Source organism: Chlamydotis macqueenii, chromosome 14 (genome assembly GCF_036417535.1).
Source record: "Chlamydotis macqueenii isolate bChlMac1 chromosome 14, bChlMac1.mat, whole genome shotgun sequence".
NCBI lineage: Eukaryota > Metazoa > Chordata > Aves > Otidiformes > Otididae > Chlamydotis > Chlamydotis macqueenii.
Window position 1 is genome coordinate 773,501 of NC_141569.1, and position 22,118 is coordinate 795,618.

Here is a 22,118-nt window from a genome sequence, read left to right on the forward strand (position 1 = left end):
ATTCAATTGGGCAGCCACTCATTTTCTTGTCATTTTCTTTCTGCTTACCAGTTGTTTGGTTTTATTTGTTTGTAGGATCTGCAGCTAAGCTGATAGATATTTAATTCCCCATCTCCTCATCCTTCACCTTTTGTAAACACAGGAAGTGTACCTATCTTGTTTCCGTCTTCTGTACCTCATCCCTGCTCTTCAGCACTGGGCTGCCAATAACTGCTAACAGCCCTGAGATTTCATCAGCTGAGGATGAATTATATTAGGCTCAGCCAATTTCAAAACCTCTGCCTTATCCAAGTATCCTCTAACCCCTTCCTTCCTTATTAAAAAATCTAGTCCCATGTCATTGATTTTATCAGTTTCCATACTCCTGGTTAGAATCCAGTCTGGATGACCTCTTTTCTAGTTGTTTTTTTTTTCCACATCCTATGTGAAAAGATTATGGGATTTCACAACCTTGTTAGCAATATGATGCTTTTTCCAGGCATATCTGTATATTAACACTTCCTAGACACTGCTGTCTTTGTTGCTCAAGGTCATTTTTTCACATGCTCACACCCACAAAAAGCTGCGTTCCCCTTCTCTTCCTGATTTGGCAGTCTGGATTATTAAACCCTCTACTATGATAAGAGCCAAGGTTTCCTTTCTTCCCAGCTATCACCTTCTTCCACACTGAATTTCGGGTGTTCATCTTTGAGGTAGTCTTCCTGTTGATTTCAGAAACTTTCAGCAGTCAAATAATTCAGCTCCATACAACTCTCATGACAGCAGGCCAGCTTACTTTCTGCAGAGCACTTGGAAAAGTCACATGCAAACTGCTGGCCACCCAGCCCTGGCTGGAAGCCTGCTTTGTTCCTGCTATTCTTCTGAAAGGCGCAGATACAGTCATCTCATGCTTTTCTTCTTGGTGCCCTAAGGACTCTTACAGTGACAACTGGAGAGGCAGGAGCAGGAAACCTCAGCGGAAGAGAAGTGGTAGGGTTAAAAAGAAAAGTATAAAATCCTCCCCAATAGTTGTGAGCTAATATTCTCATCTGGGAGGTACTTTCCAAACCCTGCACTGTTTGTTAATAACCTAAAATAGGTTTGATGCCAGCAGTGTATTTTAGTAAACATAATGGTGGATCTTTGCTTTGTTTGTACCCTCACACAGGGTGATAGAGGAGGAAGGCATGCTGCATTTATTTAGAGCACAAATGTTTTTTGAAGGGAACAGCCACAATCAGGGGGATGAGGGGAGCTTGCTGAGAGCTGCTGCTCACGCTGACTTTTCCCACAGCCCATGGCAAGGCTGAGCCAGAGCTACAGGCTTGCAGGGGGGAGACGCTGCTGCCGAGCTTTGGGCGTGGGGGCTCCTGGACCCCTGCGCCTGGTGCTGTGTCCCCAGGTCTGGCCCAAGCCCCAGCCCTTTCTTGCCCTACAGAGGCCTTATGGCCATGGGTTTGCATTAGCTGTGTGCAGTGTTGTTTCTTTTTTAAAATGACCTGCCTTTGCATTTCAGTGCATCTCCAGTTGCAGCTTTCTGTTAAACCACGATAAAGAGAGAAGAGGCACGGGCAAGTTGTGCTCTGGTTGCTTGTCCCTCCTTTGCCATATGTTCATGCTCTTTTAACTAGCTCTACTCTATTTGATCTCTCATCATGGGGAAATATTCCCGTGCCTTAATTGTTTCTGTTGCTGGTGTTTGGACCTTTTCAGTTTCCTTCTCAGACCTTGATGTGTGACTATGTTTTTAAGCCTTATTAAGGGTTAAGCACTAAATGCCTTTGAAAAATTGTACATTAGTCTCTGTGCAAAGTTTTGTCCATTGGTGGAGTAAGGATGATAATGTGCACCTCAGGAATTTGCTGAAGATTAATGAAATATGTTTGTAAAGCACTTTAAAAGCTTTACATGGTGTGTTACTTCTTGAAGTGCAGATTGCTGAACACTGCTTAAAGAGATAACTAACAAACTGAATGCTACCATATGCAGTATTAATTGCATATGCAAATACAGTAGGCTTCATTATAGGACTCGCTGGCATTTACTGTGAACTCTGTAACACGGTGCTTTTATTTGAAGTAAAAGAAAATAAATGAATCCAAAATTACTTTGGAGATATCTTTAGCAACTCATTCTTTTACTTTGAAATAGTCAATTACCTGCCATTCAGATTTTATATCAGACCTGCCACTCTGTGCCAGAAGATGTTAGAAGTCAATAGGTGTTTCTAGCTGAAAATAAGTTTCTGGCAAAACTTCCTGTTCTAAAAGATGATACCAAACTGAAAAGGGGTAGCATACCTGACCAGCTGATTTTCTTAACCATAGGAAAATGTTAAATAATCTACTTGCTGGGTTTATTTCCTGTATTCTGGACCAAGAGATAGCCTGTAGCAGCAGGGAGGGTAAGATCACAGTCTCTGATGTCCTCGTTGGCTCTGGAGATTTGTCAGGGAGGATGAAGGGAAAGAGACCTTGCACCCAAGGAGCCTCAGGGCTCTGTCTGGACACTCAGCTTGTGGTGGAGGCTGGCGTGGGAGCGTGCCCTGAGGGGACACACCAGGCAGTGCACATTTGGGTGTTTCAGGCAAGGATGTCTATATGCAAATCTGAGGTGGAATCTTTGTGCATGGGCCTGTTTCAAGAATAGTTCTGCAGTTAGAATCATAGAATCATAGAATGGTTAGGGTTGGAAGGGACCTTCAAAGGTCATCTAGTTGTACAGAAAAGCTTGCACAGCCGTCTGCAGCATGAAAGATGTAAGCAGAACGAAAACCTCAGTCAAGACCTAGAGGAACCAGAAACCAGAAGACCAGTGAGGGGAGAGAGTTGACTAGAAATGTGAAAAAAACTGAAAGGGCATTTGAGGAGGTGTGAAGGGAAATGAAACATGGCAGGAACTGGAAGTACCATGAGGTTCTGGGGGTTGTGAGGGAAAGTGGCTAAATGATGCTGAAGGAGAAATTGAAGTGACCTTGAGTTAAGCCAGGAAGGTTCATTCCAAAGTACGGATGTGATGTTTTGGCTGGAAACGGGATGTTCTGGCACGGTAGCTGGAACTAGTGCTGTGATGACAAATTTCTGCTGCAAAGAAAACCCTTCTAAATAAAGAAGGTCATACCAAGAAGTACCAACCTCTCTTCTCTACTGGAATCAATTTGCAGTACTTGCAGAACTAACTTGCTGGCTGGAAGGGGAAAATAATAAATGGCCTATTGTAAGTGTTTAAAAAGCTTGCAATGGTTGCAGCTTTACAGTGCTGCTAATTTATGAGAAAGGATGAAATGCAGGTTCGGTGGCAGTTGGTGACAGCTCTTCACTTAGGAAGTTTCCTGTTAAGCAATGCAGCAAAATTATACAGAAGCAGAAACAGTGTGTATGATTTAGATCTGTATGTTACCACATCATTCTTACAACTTTTTGTTTGTTTGTTTACATTGAAAACTGAAAGTGTGCTTTCCGCTTTGGGATTATTTGTTCTCCCAACTATATCAACTTTAATTGCTTCTTTGAACCATGAGACAGTGCAGTATTGCAGAGCTAACATCCTGTGTAACTCCTGTCACTCATTTCACTCACTGAGAATGGATGTTCTTAGGCTTAGTCTATTAGAAAAGAAGCGAGGTAGCAAACCCAGGTTGAAAAACCTTACACCACTTACGCCTTTTAAAAGCAAAGACCTGTGTTTTCAGACAAAGGTGCTGTCTTTCAATGTGAGTTATTTTTAGAGTGTCTGACTTGAGATATTTCAGACCTGTATTTCAGAGGCAGTGTGGGCACCCACCCCAAGATGCTGGTTGCTGTGAAAGCTGCACTTTAGTGAAGGGTTGTGTTAGCAACCAGGCTTGGCTCCTGCAATTCAGGGAGTAGCTGTATGGGCAGCAAAGCTCCGCATGTGAATCATTAGACATTGCTCTTTATCCTGGGCTCAGTACTGCCGTAACCACAGCCAGTTTTGGACAACGGGCAAAGCTTCTGACTTAAGTTGCAAAAAGTGTAGATGCACGGCTGGGCCTGGAGAGAAGGAAAGCCTGTGTAACTCAGAAGAGAAAAGGGGATTTCCAGGCTTTAGGTGTTCTAGACCTGTGAGGGTGACAGGGGAGTGGAGGAGGTAGACTGAGGATTTAAGGGGCTAAGATCTAGCCAGTAGTTAAATTAAGGAGCTGAACTAGAGGCAATATCAAAGTAAGAATCTAGAAGAAGGAACCCTCAGGTAGGAAGGCTTACTAGAGAGGAGTCCATTGTGGGAGCCGGAAGGCATCGCTGTGCAGAGATCATGGGTAAACCCACCATGTGAGGGAGCAGAAGGGACAGCAGGGGACCTGCTGCGGTGGACAAGAGGAAGCCTGTGTCACCCAGCAGTGAAAGGCTCCACAGGTATGAGACAGGAGAATGAAGACTGCAGTGCCCTCAGAGGAGTGTTTGATTTCTGTACCTTGCTGATGAGAGCCTGTGGCATTTGTGTGAACAGGTGCTGTATGACACAATGCAAAAGTTTCATAAATTGTAAAACCAGGTTCTCAGAAAGGTAGAAAATATTATAATTAAATTCACTAGCAGAGTTTTAATTTAGTACCCTGAGCAAATACTTCATAAGCAAACCCATCCTTTCTTCCCCATGCAGTCCTGTTTCTTTTATTGCACAGCAAGATATTGCCTCCTTAATTTTCTAGGACTTTTTTTACAGAGAAAACAATGTATTTTAGCCCTGCCCATGATCAAAAGCATACGGGCTTTTTTTGTCTTGAGATTTTTTCAGTTTCTGGTTTTTTATGACATCCTGATGCAGGCACATATCCTTAAAAATCCCAGCTATAAGCAATTTGAAGCACAGGCTGATAAGGGAGAGTGTCAGATGCAGGGCACACATATATAATATGGCTTTCTTCTAAGACACTATTGATTGTGAGAGATTGCTGGTAAGGAAATATAATGCTGAAGCTAACAGTCTCTGATTTGTATCCAACTCAAATAATAGGAATTACAAATTATTCAATTTAATAGGTGTTTGACAGTCTACAACTGAGTGCGCTTCACTTCCAATTTCACTGCTAGATCATTAAGATTACACTGATTTCATTCAATGGTTAAGAGCTTAATGAAATGAAAATATTCCCTCAAATGTAAGTTACTTGCAAATATGAAAATAAATTCATGATTTTTTTGTGTGTCTTTAGGGAGACATTGTGCATAACATAATTAATTGATCCCATGAAAGTCTTGAATTTTTGCTTTAAATATAATTTTGAACAAATTATTAACAAAAATTGTGCCTATCTTTTGAGCTCGCATATAATTTGCAATGCTTTGACTGATGGAATAGATAAGCCAGTATAGGTCCTGTGCAGAAACTGCTGAAGTAATTTGTCAGCCTTTAGATATTATAGATATACATTTTAGACATTCAGGTAAGTTTTAGCTGAGTTTTAAACTGACTTTACAATATCATAAAATGGGCACTCAATGCTCAAGTTAGTTTCCCGCTTTTGGTGTGATTTAATCAGGCCTGGGTATACATGGAGGTGGGGACAAGAACCTTCCATTTCCACTGGTGCTTTCCGTTCTTCTAGATTAGATCTTCCAGGGGCCTTCATAGAATCATGGAATAGTTTGGGTTGGAAGGGACCTTTCAAGGCCACCCAGTCCAACCCCCCTGCCAGGAGCAGGGACATCTCCAACCAGATCAGGTTGCTCAGAGCCCCGTCCAACCTGGCCTGGAATGTTTCCAGGGATGGGGCATCCACCGCCTCTCTGGGCAACCTGGGCCAGTGTTCCACCACCCTCAGTGTAAAAAATTTTTTTTCTGATTCCTAGTCTGAATCTGCCTCCCTCTTTTTTAAAACCATTCCCCCCATCCTATCACAACAGGCCCTGCTGAAGAGTCTCTCCCCACCTTTCCTGCAGCCCCCTTGAGGCACTGGAAGGCTGCTGTAAGGTCTCCCCGGAGCCTCCTCTTCACTGGGCTAAAGAAACCCAACTCATTTGAGATATATATATTTAAAGCTGGAGAAATTGTTTCTACCTTATCAAAAGATACTTTTTTTTTCCTAAGATATTCATACAGCTTAAACCCGTAGATATAGAAATTCTAAGAGATTTTTAGAAGCCTATAAAGAGACTAACGTAATTTCTTTTGGAACTAAACGCCTCAGTTTCTTAGGATAATTGCAAACAATTCTAAATATATTACAAGATGTGACCTGTAATTCAGAGAATTAATGTATGTTTTTAAAAATATCAGCAAAGCATAAAACAAGTCCTTCATTAATGAGGCATTAAACAGAGTGACTGTAAAAATACGCTTCAGGAGTTTCTGTTCTTCATGAGCATGCATGGCAGGAAAACACCAAAATTGCTATGAGGAAACTGCAATTTATAGACTTTCATGATACCTCAGTTGTTAGACAACAGTGAAGGAAATAAAAATAAATGAACCTCACTGATCAGGTATTATTGCACATCTGCCCGCTGCTCCCACCTTAGTGCCTCCCCATCCTCGCTGACCTGCTGACCATTTCAGTGGAGCCAGGTTTGCTCTACACTGTCCCAAGCCTGAAGTGAAACCTAAATATTACTTGGAGAATCCCAATAGTTTTACAAATCTAGGTAGTACTAGGCAAATAGCTTTTAACTGGAAAATTGAATAGATGGCTTTTGAATATATTAAAGCATTTCATGACTTCTAAAGAATGATTTGGAAATTACATTTCTCTTAAATACTTTTTAAAAAATAAAAAAAAAAAAAAACCCAAACCACTTAATTTTCATTCAAGCCAAGGGTTTTAGATTAATCCCTGACTAACTCGGAAGTTTTGTATTTCAGCTGTTAAAATGCAAAATCTGTTCCCTGCTTAGTCCTGAGAGTCTCTGTCCGGTTAGTTTACCCATGCCTCTGATAGCTTTGCTCTCTCAGAGGCAAAGGGACTTGTGGCGTTTTCAAAGTCTGATAGATTTGGTGTAACTGGACTGTATTGCCTCATACGGGAGCGGTGGGAGAAGGCTGCATGGAGGACGCAGCTTCTTGTGGTGTTACATTCTGTCTGAGGACTTACTATTTCCCACACACAGCAGAGACTGCCCTGACCTTTCTGCAGTGTGATGAGCCTTTCCTGCTCTCCTCAGTTTACAGCCCTGGCAATGTTTGTGTAAGAAAGATGAGCCAGCTAATTAAAATCAGAATTTTTAAAAGGTTAAGGTCCAGCCTGCTCTGTGGGCTGAGGCGGTACGTTTCCAGTTGCTGATTCATGAGAAAGACTTGAACAAGACCAGAAGGCGTGCCTGATGTCTGCTGGTGGAGAAGAACTCACCTGGAAAAGCAAATGCTTGTCTACAGGGATTTTTTTTTTTTTGAGAGAGAGAAAGTCCTGTGACAGGCGCTAAAGCCTAACAGCGGTATCCAAATGGGTGTTAGCAACATCAGGAAAGCATTTGTTTCTTTTTTTATTGCCATGGTGAAGCTGGACCAGTAGTATGAACCACTGTCACTAGGAATAAATTATATTCTGAATATATGTGTAGAGAGATTGTTGCCCCTCCTCTTCTCATTCCTGTTTGTAAATACACTAGCTGTGAGAGCAATGAAACACAATACTATCTCTTCATCCAAAATCACTTATTTCTCTGATTGCAGTGGGCCGGCCTTGGCCAGCAGCCCAGCCAGCCGCTCTCCCACTCCCCTCCTGGTGTTACAGCGTTGTTTCTCACACATTTTCCCTCACTCCCAGGCAGCTTTTTGCCCTTCCTTAAATACGCTTTCCCAGAGGTGCCACCAGCTTCTCCGAGGGGCTCAGCTGTGCCGGGCGGTGGGGCCGCTGCAGAACCGGTTGGAACCGTCTGAGTCCAGCCCGGGGCCACGCCGGCCTCTCCTCGCGCAGCACACCCTGCAGCCCCGCTGCCCAGGCCTGACCACCGAGACGTTTTAGCTTCCACGTTTCCTCTTTTATTCCAAAAGGATTTCTGCTTTATGTCCTGAGCAGAATTCAGTGTTTGGGTGGCTGAAACCGGAACGATGGGAGAGGAAAATGAAAGGGCCCGGGCACAAGGAGGAGCTGTGCCTACCTTCGCCCCAGGACCGGCCTAGGGGCAGACAGGTCGAGGGGTCCTGGAGAACAAGATGTCCCTGCCTGGAAGAAACTTGTGAAAATACGGTGAAGAAAAACTTTGAGCTAGAAAAAGGTAAATTGAAGAGGTTTTCAGCTGTTTCTGGGTAGCAATGGCTTTCCTTATCTTAAAGATAATATAAAGGCTTTTGTGTGTTAGTGTCCATCATAAACATCACATAAAGCAACATGAAACTCATTATATAATCCTGGAAAGAAATTTCCGTTTGTTATTCAAAATGAATTTGCAAAATTCTTGATCAAAAAGTTTGCTGCCAGTTTCCTCAACAGCAAGGTACTTTTCAAAGCATGCCTTAGTTTTTAACCGAAGGACTTCTGCTTGAAAAATGTATAATGGAATATCCCTTGTGTTGTAATAATTTCTGAATAAGCAATCTATGAGTCCACACGAACAACATCCCCAAACCACATTTGTGTCTTTGACTTGAGAAAGGATGTGAGGATTGAGAGCTGCTGAGATGATGGGATTCAGCTCGTAGGGGAAAGCCTAACACCAGCTTATAAAACAAATAAACGTAAGGCCTATATGGGATTCCACAACAAGCTACCTGTCTTTCTCTTGGGCTTTAAGAAAATCAGGCCTCTCAAGATTTTTGCTTTTAAAAAATATGATACAGACAATATAATGTTCTTTATCTTTGAAGGGGGGAAGTACATACCGCCAGCATAGCCTGTAAAAGCTAAAGGATCCACTCAGTTAAAACATATATTTTACTGTTTGCTCCGTGAAAGCCTGGCTTTCACCCAGGCTTAAATTTTCTTCAATAGTGTGAATAAAACATCTGTTGTTTTTAATGATGATTTTCTGCAAGTTCTGGTGCCTGTCATCCCTTCTAATAGTAAAGTAAATGACTCATTACTCCAAAAATTAATTCAAACAAAGAAGTGGTTCCTACAATAAAACTGATTCCAGCTACTCATCTGCCATGATTTGTAATACATGCAGTATTGATGACAAAATCTGACCCTAAGCAAAGAAAAAAAAAAAGTCTAAAAACTTGGATTTTAGACTTGATGTTTGTTTAGTCGTGGGTAAAATTTGTGAGCGTAAATATACAAGCTGGGATTTGAAAGCAGACAAGGAAATTCGCCCTTGTCAATTCCATGTATTTTAATGAGTTGGTAACTAAACCCCAACTCAGGGTGGCTTGGCAGGCTTTCATGTCTGTGTGCAGTACTCAGAGGATTCGGTAGTCACTGCTATGAGCACCATAATTTAACATTTGTTGGAACTTTGCTCCTTAGCTGGATTTAATGCAAGACTGGTGCCATTTGGCTGAATCCTCTTTTTAGGTTTGTGAGGTTTGTTTTTCTTTGGTGCTACAGCAAGTACTTTGAAAACTGCAGTACCGCTTGTAAGACCAGCGGGGGAATGTATCAGTTATGTGCCTCTGATGGCATTGCCTTTTACTTGGGGACGGAGAGGCTAATCCTGCAACTTGCAGCAGTGGTCAGTGTTGGACGTGCTCCAGCACCCAATCTGGGAACTCTGCGGTACTGTATACTCTCCCCTCCTGCTCAGGTTTCCGTACCCAGGGAGTCTGGTGGTGGTTTCATGGTTTGATATTCCTTGGATGTTTCAGAAGCAGAAGAAATTTTTTGTAAATTGCTGTGCTTTTGTTTTAGATACAAATATCTAAGAAATCATGTTCATAAATTAGTATTGCCCAGTACCCAAAGAAACAAGCAGTTTTAGGCAACCTAAGACGAGTATTTTTAACACAGAGAACACACAGATGCCTCTTTTTGGATCCAAGTTTTCTAACAGCTTAATTTGTAAATGAGCTTTCTGTGTGTTCACACACTCCTACTAATTTGGCTCACACACCTAAGGAAATGCAGTCATCAAGCTGTGAATAGTTTCCCACACTTTCATGCTTCATTTCCAGGGAAAGAATCATGTCTGAGTGACTTAAGGGGAAAGAGCTGCTGAGGCATGGGAAGAGTCAGCTGCTGTTTAAGGATTGCAGCTTTGGGTAGCTGTAAATCTATTAATATAATAATACATTGATGTGTCATTATCTGCTGTTGTGATCCATTAAAACTATGATGTCTTCTCCCCTGTGCTTTGTATGTCTGAGATTACTTTGTTTCAGGGCTGAACTGTGACAGAGAGGAAAGCATTGCACTGGGATTGAAAGGAGTTGATGAATTCAGCTATGGAATTGGTGTTGAATATTTTCTCTTCAAGTATTTATGCAGCAGAATGGTCAAACTAATTCTTAAGTTTGACACCTTTAAATAACTAGTTTTAGCCAAAAATAAACTACTGAAGTGACATATGTGCAACACACTTCATTTCAGCTTATTTTAGAAGTTAAGGTAGTTCACAGAGTAGTAAGAGTTGAGTCTAGGTAGCTGCTAAGGAAACCATGAGCTAGATTTGTGGAACCTGAGGAGGAAACTCCTCTCCCAAAAGGCTGGAGCACTGGGCTAGTTTAGGAGTGAAATTCCTTCTTTATGAAGAGAGATTTGAGTGTGTGTTCCCCCCTCCCAAGAGAACATATTTCACCCAAAAGGTACTCTGGTCGAAATGTCTTCCAGCATCTTTAGTTGGGGTTCATTATGTAACAGAGACAGCTGTGATATTCATAAAGCCAGAGAGCAACCCTTGTGTCTCCAAGGATAACTTAGGTTTAGAAACCTGGGGCACGGGAAAGCAGTATAAACTTGATTTTGTGTGTTCTTGATGAACTCCAGGATTCCTGGTCCCCAAGCCTTGAGGCTGGATCCAGGAAAGGCTTCATGGCAGTGAACGCCCATCAAAGGGAAGTGCCAAATTCCTTGTGTTACAGAATCAGTCCTCTTTGCCTTTCCACCACCCTCCTGCTGCCTACGCAGAGCATAGCCATTCAGGACCCCTCGGAAGAGCCTGTCTCCCTATGCAGTGGAAAGGCTGGGAGTTCCTCTGACTACCAGCTTGCTAAAAACTTAAGCAGTGCTTAAGTGCTTAATCCTGCTCCTTGCCATCACTAAGCTGGTATTTAAAAATGCTTTGCATTGGGATTTTGCTGCCATTTGAGCTATTTTGCACGAAAGCCTATGATTACAGAAAGATAATGTTTTGACACTGTGATAAAAGCTGGGAAATTCACCATTAGCGGTGGTGTTTCTCTTGCTCTTGCCTTTACTGCATGACAGCTTTAGTGTAGGCAGTAATTGAGTAGAAATGACAATAGCAATTAACTTATAACCTTCTGCTTCAGTACACATTTTAGCATTCATTCAAGGAAAAATGTCCATTAAGAAAGTAAATATTTGTATGTGAGTGATCTGTGATAAAAATCCCTACAGCTTGGAAAATCTGCTGTGAATGTCAACGTCTCTGTAAGTATGACTAGGATTTTCAATTTCCCTTACAGGTTTTGCCTTAAAAAAATACCATTAATCCCTTCTCTTTTCTTTCTTAGTTTCATGCCTTCCCTGTTACAGTAATTAGTCAGAAAACTGAAGTTTAGCTAATGTTCTTTGTGCAGTGACTATCAATTGGTTAAATAGGACATTTTGGCATTGATTTTTTCCCCCAAAAAGCCATTAAGTTTTTTATCTATGGTTCATTACTGTTTATGATTATCTAGGTGGGAAAATAAATGGAAAATGCTAATTTATGTTTCATGAATGACAGCTTCCTATTTCTGGTTGCTCTGTATCTGTGGTTTAAAGCTTGGTTTATTAATTAATAAGTAGAATTTCTGTACATCTTTGATCATTGATACTATCACACAGAATACTGAATATTTAAAAGTAGTTTCCAGGTAATCTCTAGCACATGTGCTGTATCACAAGTCAAAGCATTGCCTTACAAGAACTATGCTCAGTGATTAAATATATAAGATGCTCACTTTCCAGTTTGGAGTGAATGTATTGTTGGTGAAAGTGATAGGTTTAACACTGATTTGAATTGATCAAGTGTCAGGATAGACTATTAAACGTCTCCTAAAATAGCTGCTGAAAAAACTCAAACAAAATTATTTGTTAAAATTATCCATGTTAATAGCGAGGCCTGGAAAAGAATAACCTGGTTTTCTGAAGTCCTGAACCTTTCAGAGATTTTATGGATTTCAGTACTCTGAAAGTCAAGTTACTTCAGTAAAAAACCCCTAATTTTGACCTACAATTAGGGAAAAAAAAAATCCCCTCAAACAAAAAAAACTAAACACCAGACAGCACCAGCTCTTTCTAGTTCATGGGTGGTTTCTGAGAACCTGCTTGATAGGAAAACTGTTCATTCTGGGCATTGGTTTCACATGCCTGTCAGCGTCAGCACTTTCTACCCGTCTGCGCATAGCAGGTGAATTTTAAGAGGAATCTGTGTTTGTGATAACAGATAGCAACTGTTACTTCCATAAAGCTTTCCTTTAATGTACTTACGTGTGTGCTGCAGAAAGCTTTTGATTCAAAGGAACCTATTTTGTCCTTTGATATGGCGTGAGCCCTGCTGAAGTGGAAAGGTGCAGTGTGTGCACACTGGTAGGAGCCTGGGGCTGGGCACGTAGGTGCTTGCTGGCTGAGAGGGAGTGGGAAGAGAGGGGCAGAGCAGCTCTCTGTGCTGCCCTTGCGCAGGGACACGGGGCTGTGTCTGGTGGCCAAAGAGACTGGCAGTGCCTGCTTGCAAGGACAGTGGCTGGATGAAGAAGTGGGCCATTGGGGATACTTGCTCACCAGCTGCCCCAGCTCCGCAACCCCAACACCAAGCCCAATGAGCTTCAGCTGGTGCAAGCAGCGCCTTGCTGAGGTGAAGGCTCCTTTGCTAGTGAGCAATGGTCCCATAACTCAGCCCACCTGTTCTGAGTTTATTTGCAGCTGTTTCCATTAAACCTGTGATATATACTGCGGGTTAATAAATGCCTCCTTTGGAGGGTGTCACAGTGTGAGGCTGTTCTGAGGGTGTGTGTGCTCCTCTGCTAAAGGCTAGAGTTATGTTTGCTGGTATGGTGTTAGTCTTACTGTTGAGATTCATTTGTTATGCTGCGTTTCCACTTGAGGAAAATGTGTTAGTGTGAACGCGGCCCCTTGTTAGGAGTGGCTCTTGCTGCTTGGTGAGCACCTGAGCTGAGTGCTAATGCAAGGAAGGCTGGATACGGGGCAAGAAGAGAAGAGGCTTGAAGAGGTAAGTGTGATGTCTGTCCACCCTGGCACCCTTGAATGGCTTAGAGGAATGCTCAGGTGCAGGAGAGCTGTTTCAGGTATGTTTGTCTTATTTATTCTCAAGTAAGACCATTTATTTAGTAATCTATTTATTTCTCTAGATGTCTTTAAGATTTCTATGTGTGACTTTCAAAACCTAAAACTTTATTTTAAAGTATGTTGACAGTATGTTGATTGCTTCTGAAGACTTTTTTGTATATTGCTTTTTTTTTTACTTGGTTATTTAGTAGAAATAGACTTCCCAGTTGCCTTAGTTTAGCAAAAATTTTGGATTGTGTGCAAGGGAGCTTGTGTAGCTACACAGGTGAATCAGGCTTGCTCTGAAACTGAACTTAAGGCATTGCTTAGGTTTGTGCTAGACTTCAGTCTGGCACAAAATCCTGGTGGAAGGTAAACATTACTTCAGAATGAACATTTATTGTCTAAGGCTATGGAGTTGTTTTAGACCTGCATGTTTTAAATACTGAGTTCTTGATTCAGACTATTCTGAGCTCTTAAGGGAACTAAGAGCTTTGAACAACCATTTTGTAAATGTATTGATAATAAGAAACTTATGTTTCCATTGTTTTGTTTTAGTGGAGGCAGATGTGTTGTGTCAAGGACTCAAGCATAGTTTATGAGCTGGTGTTCTGGGAGCTTACAGGGAGCTTGGCAGAGGCTTTGGAAGCAACAGATTCTATGAGAGGGTGGGATTTATTTCCTGCTGAATTTTTCTGTCTTAGAGGGTTTTTTTTCCAATATGTGGAAATGCAGATTGAAAGGGGGCAGTTGGATTCAATAAGTTAGACCTGGTTCAAAGCTTCTCGTTACTGTTGATAAAAATGAATTTTGTCAGTGTGCGACTACTGTGTTCAGTGAAGGAGCTCTGTGGGTTCAGGGTGATGGAATTGCTGGGGCATGGGGCCCTGCTGGTAAGGCACATTCAGGCTTGGTTTTCTCTCTGCTTGTTGTGACTTCCATGTACCCACATTTGTCCATGTAGCCTTTTCCTTCTAGTCAGTTTTCCAAGGAACATCTTCCTCTTCCTCCCCTGCAAAATCCAGCAGCCAAAGAAATAAAGCTGTTATTTGTACTCTAACAAAAGCAAACACTTCTATAAAGTGAATACGGATGGTTACATCTAGTCCGCATGTGTTCTTTCCACCTCTCTTCTCCTCAAAATAGCCGTGACCAGCTGAGAAAAGAAAAGGAAATAAGGCTGAGGCCAAGAACAGATGTGGGGAGGTGAGGGGCAGAACTGGCAGAAGGACCATGGAGCAAAATGCCTCTATCTGCACCTCTCATTCCTCTGCAGAGAATGGACAGGCAGGGAGCAGGAATGGATGTCCAGCCGGGGCAAACAGAGCTCCTGGGCCAGCACAGGGTGGGCTGCAAGGACAGAGCAAGGATGAGGGCTTCAGCTCTGAGCTCTGACAGCAGCTGTTGGCATAGCAGGGAGCTGTAGCAGGCAGGATACCTTCATCCTAGGTAGCCCTCCCAAAATTCCCTTTTCTTCCACTGCTAGCAGGGACTGCTGCTGTATCTACAGCTCTGGTGAATGTCTCATCCCATAATTGCTTTTTCTTCTCAATGCTCCTCCTTAAGAGGCTGTCACAAACTCCCCACTTTGAGTCCCTCATCGCTGTGAAAAATGACCACATCTCCCATTTGCATGTGAATCATATAATGATACCCAAAGCAGACATTTCAGCTCCTGCAGTTTTTCTTCTTCTTGGACCATTCTTTTTCCTTGTTCAGAGCTACCTTATTCATCAGCAACATTTGGCCACTGGTAAACTGACACGTGGCTGCTCTTTCACAGTTGATTTAGGACACAAAATAAAAAAAAAAAAAAAGCTGTATCTTGCAGAGAAGTGTTAAGGGAATGTGAATGGCCAGAAAGTAATTATACACTTGGAATGCCACCAGGATGCCAGCTGACTGTGGAAAAAATTACCTTCTTTGAGAGTGAGAAGTCTAGAGATACCCGAGTTTTCTGCTAGGCTAGAAGATAAATTTTTATTTTTCTGCTCAGTTAGTGAGGGGAGTTGACTCTCCAAGGGAACAGACAACCATCACAGCTGATGCAACGCAGGTGGCAGGAGTGTGAGGACAGTGGGTGAGAAGGCAAGAAAGCGGACTGTCCTTCCTGGCAGTTCTTGTTAGTGTATCTGAGTCCTGCTTAAATACTGACTGGAATTGAACGGCTTAAAAGCAGGAGTTAATCAAATCCACAGTGTGAGATGTAGGAGTGTCTGTACTTGGAAGGAAAGGCCTTTCTGGTTTTCTGTAGCACTGGCGTAGAGAGGAGTGGATGTGTTGCCTATCTCTGAGTCTACATCAGCAACTCATTAGTCAAAGAGCAAGGGAGAAAGTGAATAATGAAAGTTTATGGAGTACATTTTCTCACCATCATGCTATTAACATTAATGGGCAATGCACTCGGAGTGAGGAGAATATGCCCCCTTGTGTGCTTGATGATCGAGCTCCCAGGTCGCTGCTAAATCTCACACGCTTTATGTGCTCCTCCGTGCAGTGTTTCTACACTGTAATTTTAAAAGGGGTAAATTATATAGCTGACCTTAGTTAATTGCTGTCAGTGAAGCGATATCATATCCAAGAGCAGACTACATCAAAATGACCTGAGATTGATCTTTCTAAAAACAGAGCTAGAGAGTGCTCCTAATGTTATGAAAAACATAATCACTCAGGATGCAGTATTTAGAAAGCAGGTAGTATTTGGTCGAAAGATCACAGAAGCTGGCTTTGGTTATACTTGCTTTCTCCTGAAGGTGTAATAGTCCACTGCTGTGGAGTTTTAGCAGGAGCAGAATACAAACTCTTCTGGAATTCTTTTCCATGCTAAATAAGGCTTTTTTTTTCCTTCAGCATTTCTGTAAATGAAATGAGGAAAGCAGAAGTGAGGAGAGGGAGCATGGAAACTATATGGTGGTGCATACGTAGTTCTTTTTCTTTTGTTTGAAATTTTGGAAAGCTAGAGATCTTAAATATATGTTACTCCTCTCTGGATCCCACTGAAGAATTGTGGTATATAAAACTAAAGCACAGGTTTGTTACACAGAAAGGGGATTCCTTTCCCTGTAACTTTCAACATGAACCCTGTTAATTTATGTTTAAGATGATGGCATCATTGCCATATAGCACTTAGATTTGGTGACTTAAGAAGAAATTCTGGGAGAGAGCCTTTGCAGCAGCTTTCCTGAGTAGTGTTGTTTGTTTGGGGTTTTTTTTTTTTTTTTGTTGTTGTTTTGTTTTGGTTTTTTTAAGCAAAGAGGGTATAGTTCACTAGTTCACTTGCAGAGATGTGACAGAACTGCTGGGAGCCTGTGCATGGACACAGGGCTGTAGCTTGCTGGAGATGAGTTGCTCAAGGACCTGATTGTGCTTACTGCAGTGAATAAGATGAGGGTGATGGAAATCAACCCAAAGCTGTGATTCTTGCTTTGAAGGGCAAGAGGATTCCAGGCAGGAGGAGAGCTTGCAAGCAGGGGGAGCCAGTTATCTGCTTTCTGGAGAAGGGTGTCAGGCCCTGCTGCCAATGTTGGAGGACACCAATGTTGTTCTTATTTCATTACATTAGTTGAGGAAATGTTCTATTCCAGTGTTTGTGGGGAAAGATAAGGGAGACCTCTGGTGTGGTGGCATGCAGTGACAAGGTGGCAGGAGGCGACTGTTGCCCACAGGGCACCATATTTTGTGTTAGAAGCCACCTTGTCCCATTCAAACTCCAACGAGTAACCTTTGAGGAAGGTGAAATGTGGTACAGCCCTTCGAGGGTTTCCAAGCTTTGTCCCATTCCCTAGGGCACTGTTTTCTGGGGGCTGCACATGCAAGCAGAAGGTGTGTTGCTTCGTGCAGGATAGTTTGCTCTTCTGCTCCCAGGGCACAAAGCCAAACTTCACCATTAAAAAGGGAGCCACAACATTTGCATCCTTCTCAGGCAGTATGGGAGAGCCTCAGCCTATGTTCCCAGCCCTCATGAATGCCTTTGCTATTATAATGCAAAGCGCCCAAGATGAATTAGTAATGATTAGCAATAAACATTGAGGTGAATGTAGTTGAGGTTTGTTTGAGTTTTTTTAAGTGATAATTGGTTTTCATGCAAACATGAATGATAATTGCTTTTCATGCAAACTCATTTTCTGCCTCTGAGCACGGAGGAAGGACCTTGCCAGGGCTGTTTGGTGGGAGAGCCGTGGGAGCCTGGCACTCAGGCGCTGTGCGGGTGCAGGCAGGTGTGTCAGCATACACAGATGTGTGCCTTTGTGTTTGCAGCGTGTGTCAAACAGGTGGAATGCACATAACTAGCAGAAATATGGTATAATGGTAGGTGAATAGTACAGTGTAGAGTTACTGTATGGATGAAAACAGAAGACATGTGATCTTGGTGTCCATGTGGTGTGCTAAAGAGGACCTTTTTTTTTAAGGTGAGAGGTTTAGCTAAATAAGCATTTAAAATTGAGCTGGACCCCAAATGCACTGAAGTTTGTTAGTTCTGATAGACAGAACATTTAACTTTTGCTGGCCCAGGGCATGAGATAAAATGTTTGTTTGCTTTTGTAGAGGACTTCAGTGCTCTGAGGAAAGCGACGCTGTTTTTGGCGCTGAGAGAGGTTTTAACTTGCACTGCAGAAATTACCTGTGTCCTAGTTTCATGAGCCCTTGCCCAGAAGCATGACAGAGTGGACCTATGTGTTTTCCTCCTTGATGCTGCCCAAGGGCCAGCTCAAGTCTTTAGTCTTGCAGTGGGTGTAGGTCAAGCCTGGGCTTGGCTTGTGTCCCAACTGCTGTTCAGATGGGAACAACCCTGGCACAGGGCTGGAGGGTTACCAGCCCAGCAGCCGATGGGGCAGGAGCTGGGGACTGCCAGGGTAGTATCGCCTCTGGAGGCAACAACGGAAAGAAATCAGATTTCTCCCCTTCAGTGCTTATTTGAAAGCCTAACTTTTACTGTACTCATCTCTGAAAATACTGTACAGAAACCAGTATTGTAGTAGTGTCTGTTGTTATCCAGGAACTTGATGAAATGCCATTATCAACAAAAATGTGGGTTTTATCTCTTGTTTGTTTATAATTCTTGTAGCATCTGACTACTTTAAAAACAAACAAACAAAAAACAAAATAAAACAAAAAACCAACAACAACAAAGGCTAATCATCATGGTATTTGCCAGCGAAACTGCTCAGGATTTATTCCACTCTGCACCCCCTTTTTTCAGAATTTATGTATGTTTTGGTTTTGTTGCTTGCTTCATTAAGATTTCATTCTAGAGTCACATTTTACATCTTTTAATTGAGAAACTAGCGATTTTATTCAACCAAGGTACTTCAGTTTTTAAAGTCCCTGGCAAGTTTAAACACAGTGCATGGATAGATGAGAGAATTTGTCACTTCTTGTCTTCAAAGTGCTTTACAATCATTAACCGATTAGTCATGGTTTATTTGTGAATATCCAGATGGATCCCAGAGTTGTTTGTATTAAATTGCGCTTACAAGATCATGCAAATTGAAAGGAACTACATGATTTTGCTCATAAGGAAATTAATGATTTCTTAATTAACTGTTAATTAAAGAATCTAGATGTCGCAGAGAACAGCTGATTGGGAAAACTCTCCTTAATGCATCGTCTTCACAAAAAAAAAAACAACCTGGGTTGTACCAGGGATAGGAAGCACAGCTGCACAATCTGCTCTAAATCAGCAGTCTGCTCTGCGCAACAAGGCTGAAGGTCTGTTTGTTTATTCTGTCCACAAAGAATACAGCAGGGATATAAAGGCAGGGCAGCAAAGCAACAGAAACCGAGTTATTTATAAACTTAGCTGCACAGTCATCCCTTGCAAAAGTAAACCATACTTTGTTTAGAAAAAAGAAGTGTGGTTAAAATAGATTTATTTATTTTCTTAATCCCCCAGAACCTATTGCTTTTGTAAAATTAGCTGGTATTATTTAAGACTGAGGAATTTGAGTAGAATAAGAGGAAGTCCTTGCTCTGTTTCTGTCTCTGCTTAAAATCTTTACTTGTTCCTCATCTCTAGAATATCCAAGCCTTGTCTTTATTACATTTCCTAAGAGGCAGAATTGTAATATGTGGTGTGATTCTGCCTAGCAGTAAGTCATTTAACTTTTCTTTAAACCATAGCTGAAATGGTAATACAGCTGATAGATGCATTCCAGAAAGAAAAGAGTCCTCATTAACAATGGCCAAACTGAGCTGACTAATGTAGATTAAAATAGCCATGAAGATGGCTGGTGCTTGGATCAGAGCATCCCTCAGGCATTCTGCTTTCTTCCCTGCGCTATGCACTGAAACAGTTAAAAGCAAATTGTACACACTTTGTTCAGCCCAACAGTCTGGAGGCTGCAAAGATAAGAAGTGCTTCTCAGCATGAATGAACTGTGAAATGTTTTTGATGAGAACTTACATCAAAAAAACCTCCAAACTTCCATTTTAAAATGTATCAAACTGTTTATTCCCGCAGAGAAGTCTTATCTTTTGAATTTCAGACTGTTGTACTGAATAAAGTTTTTTAAAGATATTTTAATGCCGGTTGACATTTGAACCCTCCCTCACAACTGTGGGATTTTCCTGGGTTTTCCTTGCTGCAGGTATAATATACCTTGGATATTTTTAGGCCAAATGTGTTTTCAGAATTATACAAGGTTTTTGGCTCTTAGATGGTTGGTCTGAGCAAAATAAGGAAAACTTACCTGCAAACATTGCAGCAGAGTTATAAATTCTACTGAGCATCCAGAGATGAGTGTAACAGTAGAATAAGTTTTCTAGCTGACATGCATACAACTTAAACACCGCAGGCAAACATCTCCCTACTGCCTATATGTGTTTGCATGAGTTCCTGAAAGTACTTGTTGAAAGTAAGTGTGTAAAATAACTTACATCAGGAAACTGAGTGAAATTCTGGTATGGTATAAGCAAACATAACAAAAAAGAGTTTCCTTGAAGCATTTGTTTCCTAATGTAGACTCAGCTTTAGTATTTAAAGAGACTAATAGAATTCAGCTGGCATCAGGGGCACAAAATGTAAGTTGTCAGGTGTAATAACTTTGCACAAGTGCTAGTGCCATTTAACTGTAATAGAAAAGGAAATAATTCAGCTTTCACAAACGTGGTAGAACTCTTCTGAATGTACTGTGGGCCATATGCATTTTCAGGAATCCTGTAAAAAGTAATGATTTTGTGGACTACATTTGTGCATCTCTCTGTATGAGTGCAAAAGATGAATCACACTGGACCTTTCCTCATTACACTTCCTGCAAGTTTTCAAAAGGTAGATGCCAGCATCACCTCGCAGCTCCTTGCACTGAAGACCTGTATAGCTTCTTGAACTAAAGATCTATCAAGCAGGTTATGAATTTATTCCAGCTCTAGAGTAGCTGGAAAAATGGAGGTACCATTGGGAGGAACCACTATTCCAGCCTATGGAAGGAAAAATCTTTTGCAGAGTGTAATCCCGTGATGTCCATCACTGTGCTTTTGTTTCTCAGTTCTTACTGTGCCCGTAACGCTCACCATCTGTATCCACCTGCGAGGAGCATCTTAAATCCACACTCCAGCCTGCTTCAATTATTTTTTTTTTAAATTATCATTCTGTAATGGATATAAAACATTTGTGACAACCAGCTGCAGATAGTGCTGTTTATCTGTGCTGTCTGTAAGGGAAAGGATTACCTTTGTTAGATCTGGTACAGCTACAGAAAAAAAATGGGATAATTTTTTTTGAACTTGGAATCTCGTGTGTCTCAGCTCATGCTTGAGGAACAGCACAGCCAGCATGAGGCTGCTCCACAGGTTCTGTGGGCTGGGACCCTCTGTCTGGGAAATGGCCGTGCTGGTTTACAGTCTCTGATTCTTGCAGCTGCTGCTGTTGCTCTTCAAAGCTCTTGCATCTCCCAGTGCATGGTGCCTGGGATATGTGAATAACACATTGACCTACACTTACCCATGCTCTTTTGAAGCAGGTGCCCAGCAGAACCATGCAACTCTCCCAGTGCATCCTGGTTTGCGGGTGTCAGCACGCCATCCCCCCATATTGCAGTGCTAACACTGCATACAGCCCCGCTGCCTGCAGTGGTCCAGGCTACAAAGCAGTGACTAATACCGGGGGTGCTGTGCTATAAATAACAACGTGTGTGTTAGATACGCGGGAAGTGTTTTGAAGGTGGTGATTTCTCAGGGCTGACAGAGGTGGAAGAGATTAGGATGTCTATCAGGGAGTGAAATGTTGAGCTGCTCTCAAAATTCTGCTGAACAGGTAGAAGTCATTGAAAAATGGATTTATGTATTTTGAGGGGAGGGTGGGGAGGAAGGGAAGAAGGAGAAACAGGACTATTTTGTATGAAAGTTTGGTTTTCTCATCTGGGAAGGAACAGGTAGTCTGTCTAAGCAGTCTCTGCTTTTAATTTCTGTGGCCCTAGAACAAGGGGCAGGTGGAAGGAGAGGAGGAAGGGAGAGCAGCCAGTTTGGGAAGCTAGGTTTGCTGCTGCTCTCAGCCAGGTGGATGGTATGGGGTGCAAACAGGGTCAGCCCTTACCCACTGTGGTGGTACCTCGCCACCACCTGCTCCTTTGAGCCCCGCTGCTGATGAAGGCAGCAAGCCCCGGTTGTTTGCCTCCATGGGTAACTGGCAGCTTGGCCAATTCCTAACTTAACATTTTCACTCTTGCCATGTGGAGCACCTCTCAAAACACGCTTATGGTGCAGGGAAAGCTGTGCCTATTGTCTTCTGGTATGGCTTGTGGTTGAGCTGTTAAATGTTGTTGCATATGGTACTGGATGAGAGCAGCAAATCATAATTATGACCTTCACGTGGTGGAAAGGCTTCAGTCTGGAATACCAATTTAGTTGATCACTGTCT

General features: G+C 42.2%; 1 protein-coding gene across 3 annotated transcripts in view; it reads left to right on the top strand.

The window, feature by feature from the left end:
- KCNIP1 (potassium voltage-gated channel interacting protein 1) overlaps window positions 1-22,118 on the top strand; it is a 395,949-nt gene that overhangs the window by 301,618 nt on the left and 72,213 nt on the right. Inside the window, exon 1 of one of the 3 annotated variants that reach the window (XM_086759045.1) lies at window positions 13,228-13,284. The exons of the other annotated variants lie outside the window; for them this stretch is intronic. Within the exon in view, the coding sequence (XP_086615171.1) occupies window positions 13,257-13,284 (28 nt within the window). The 5' untranslated portion in view covers window positions 13,228-13,256. Of the gene's footprint in view, window positions 1-13,227; window positions 13,285-22,118 lie in introns of those variants that run through there. 3 annotated transcript variants of the gene reach the window in all.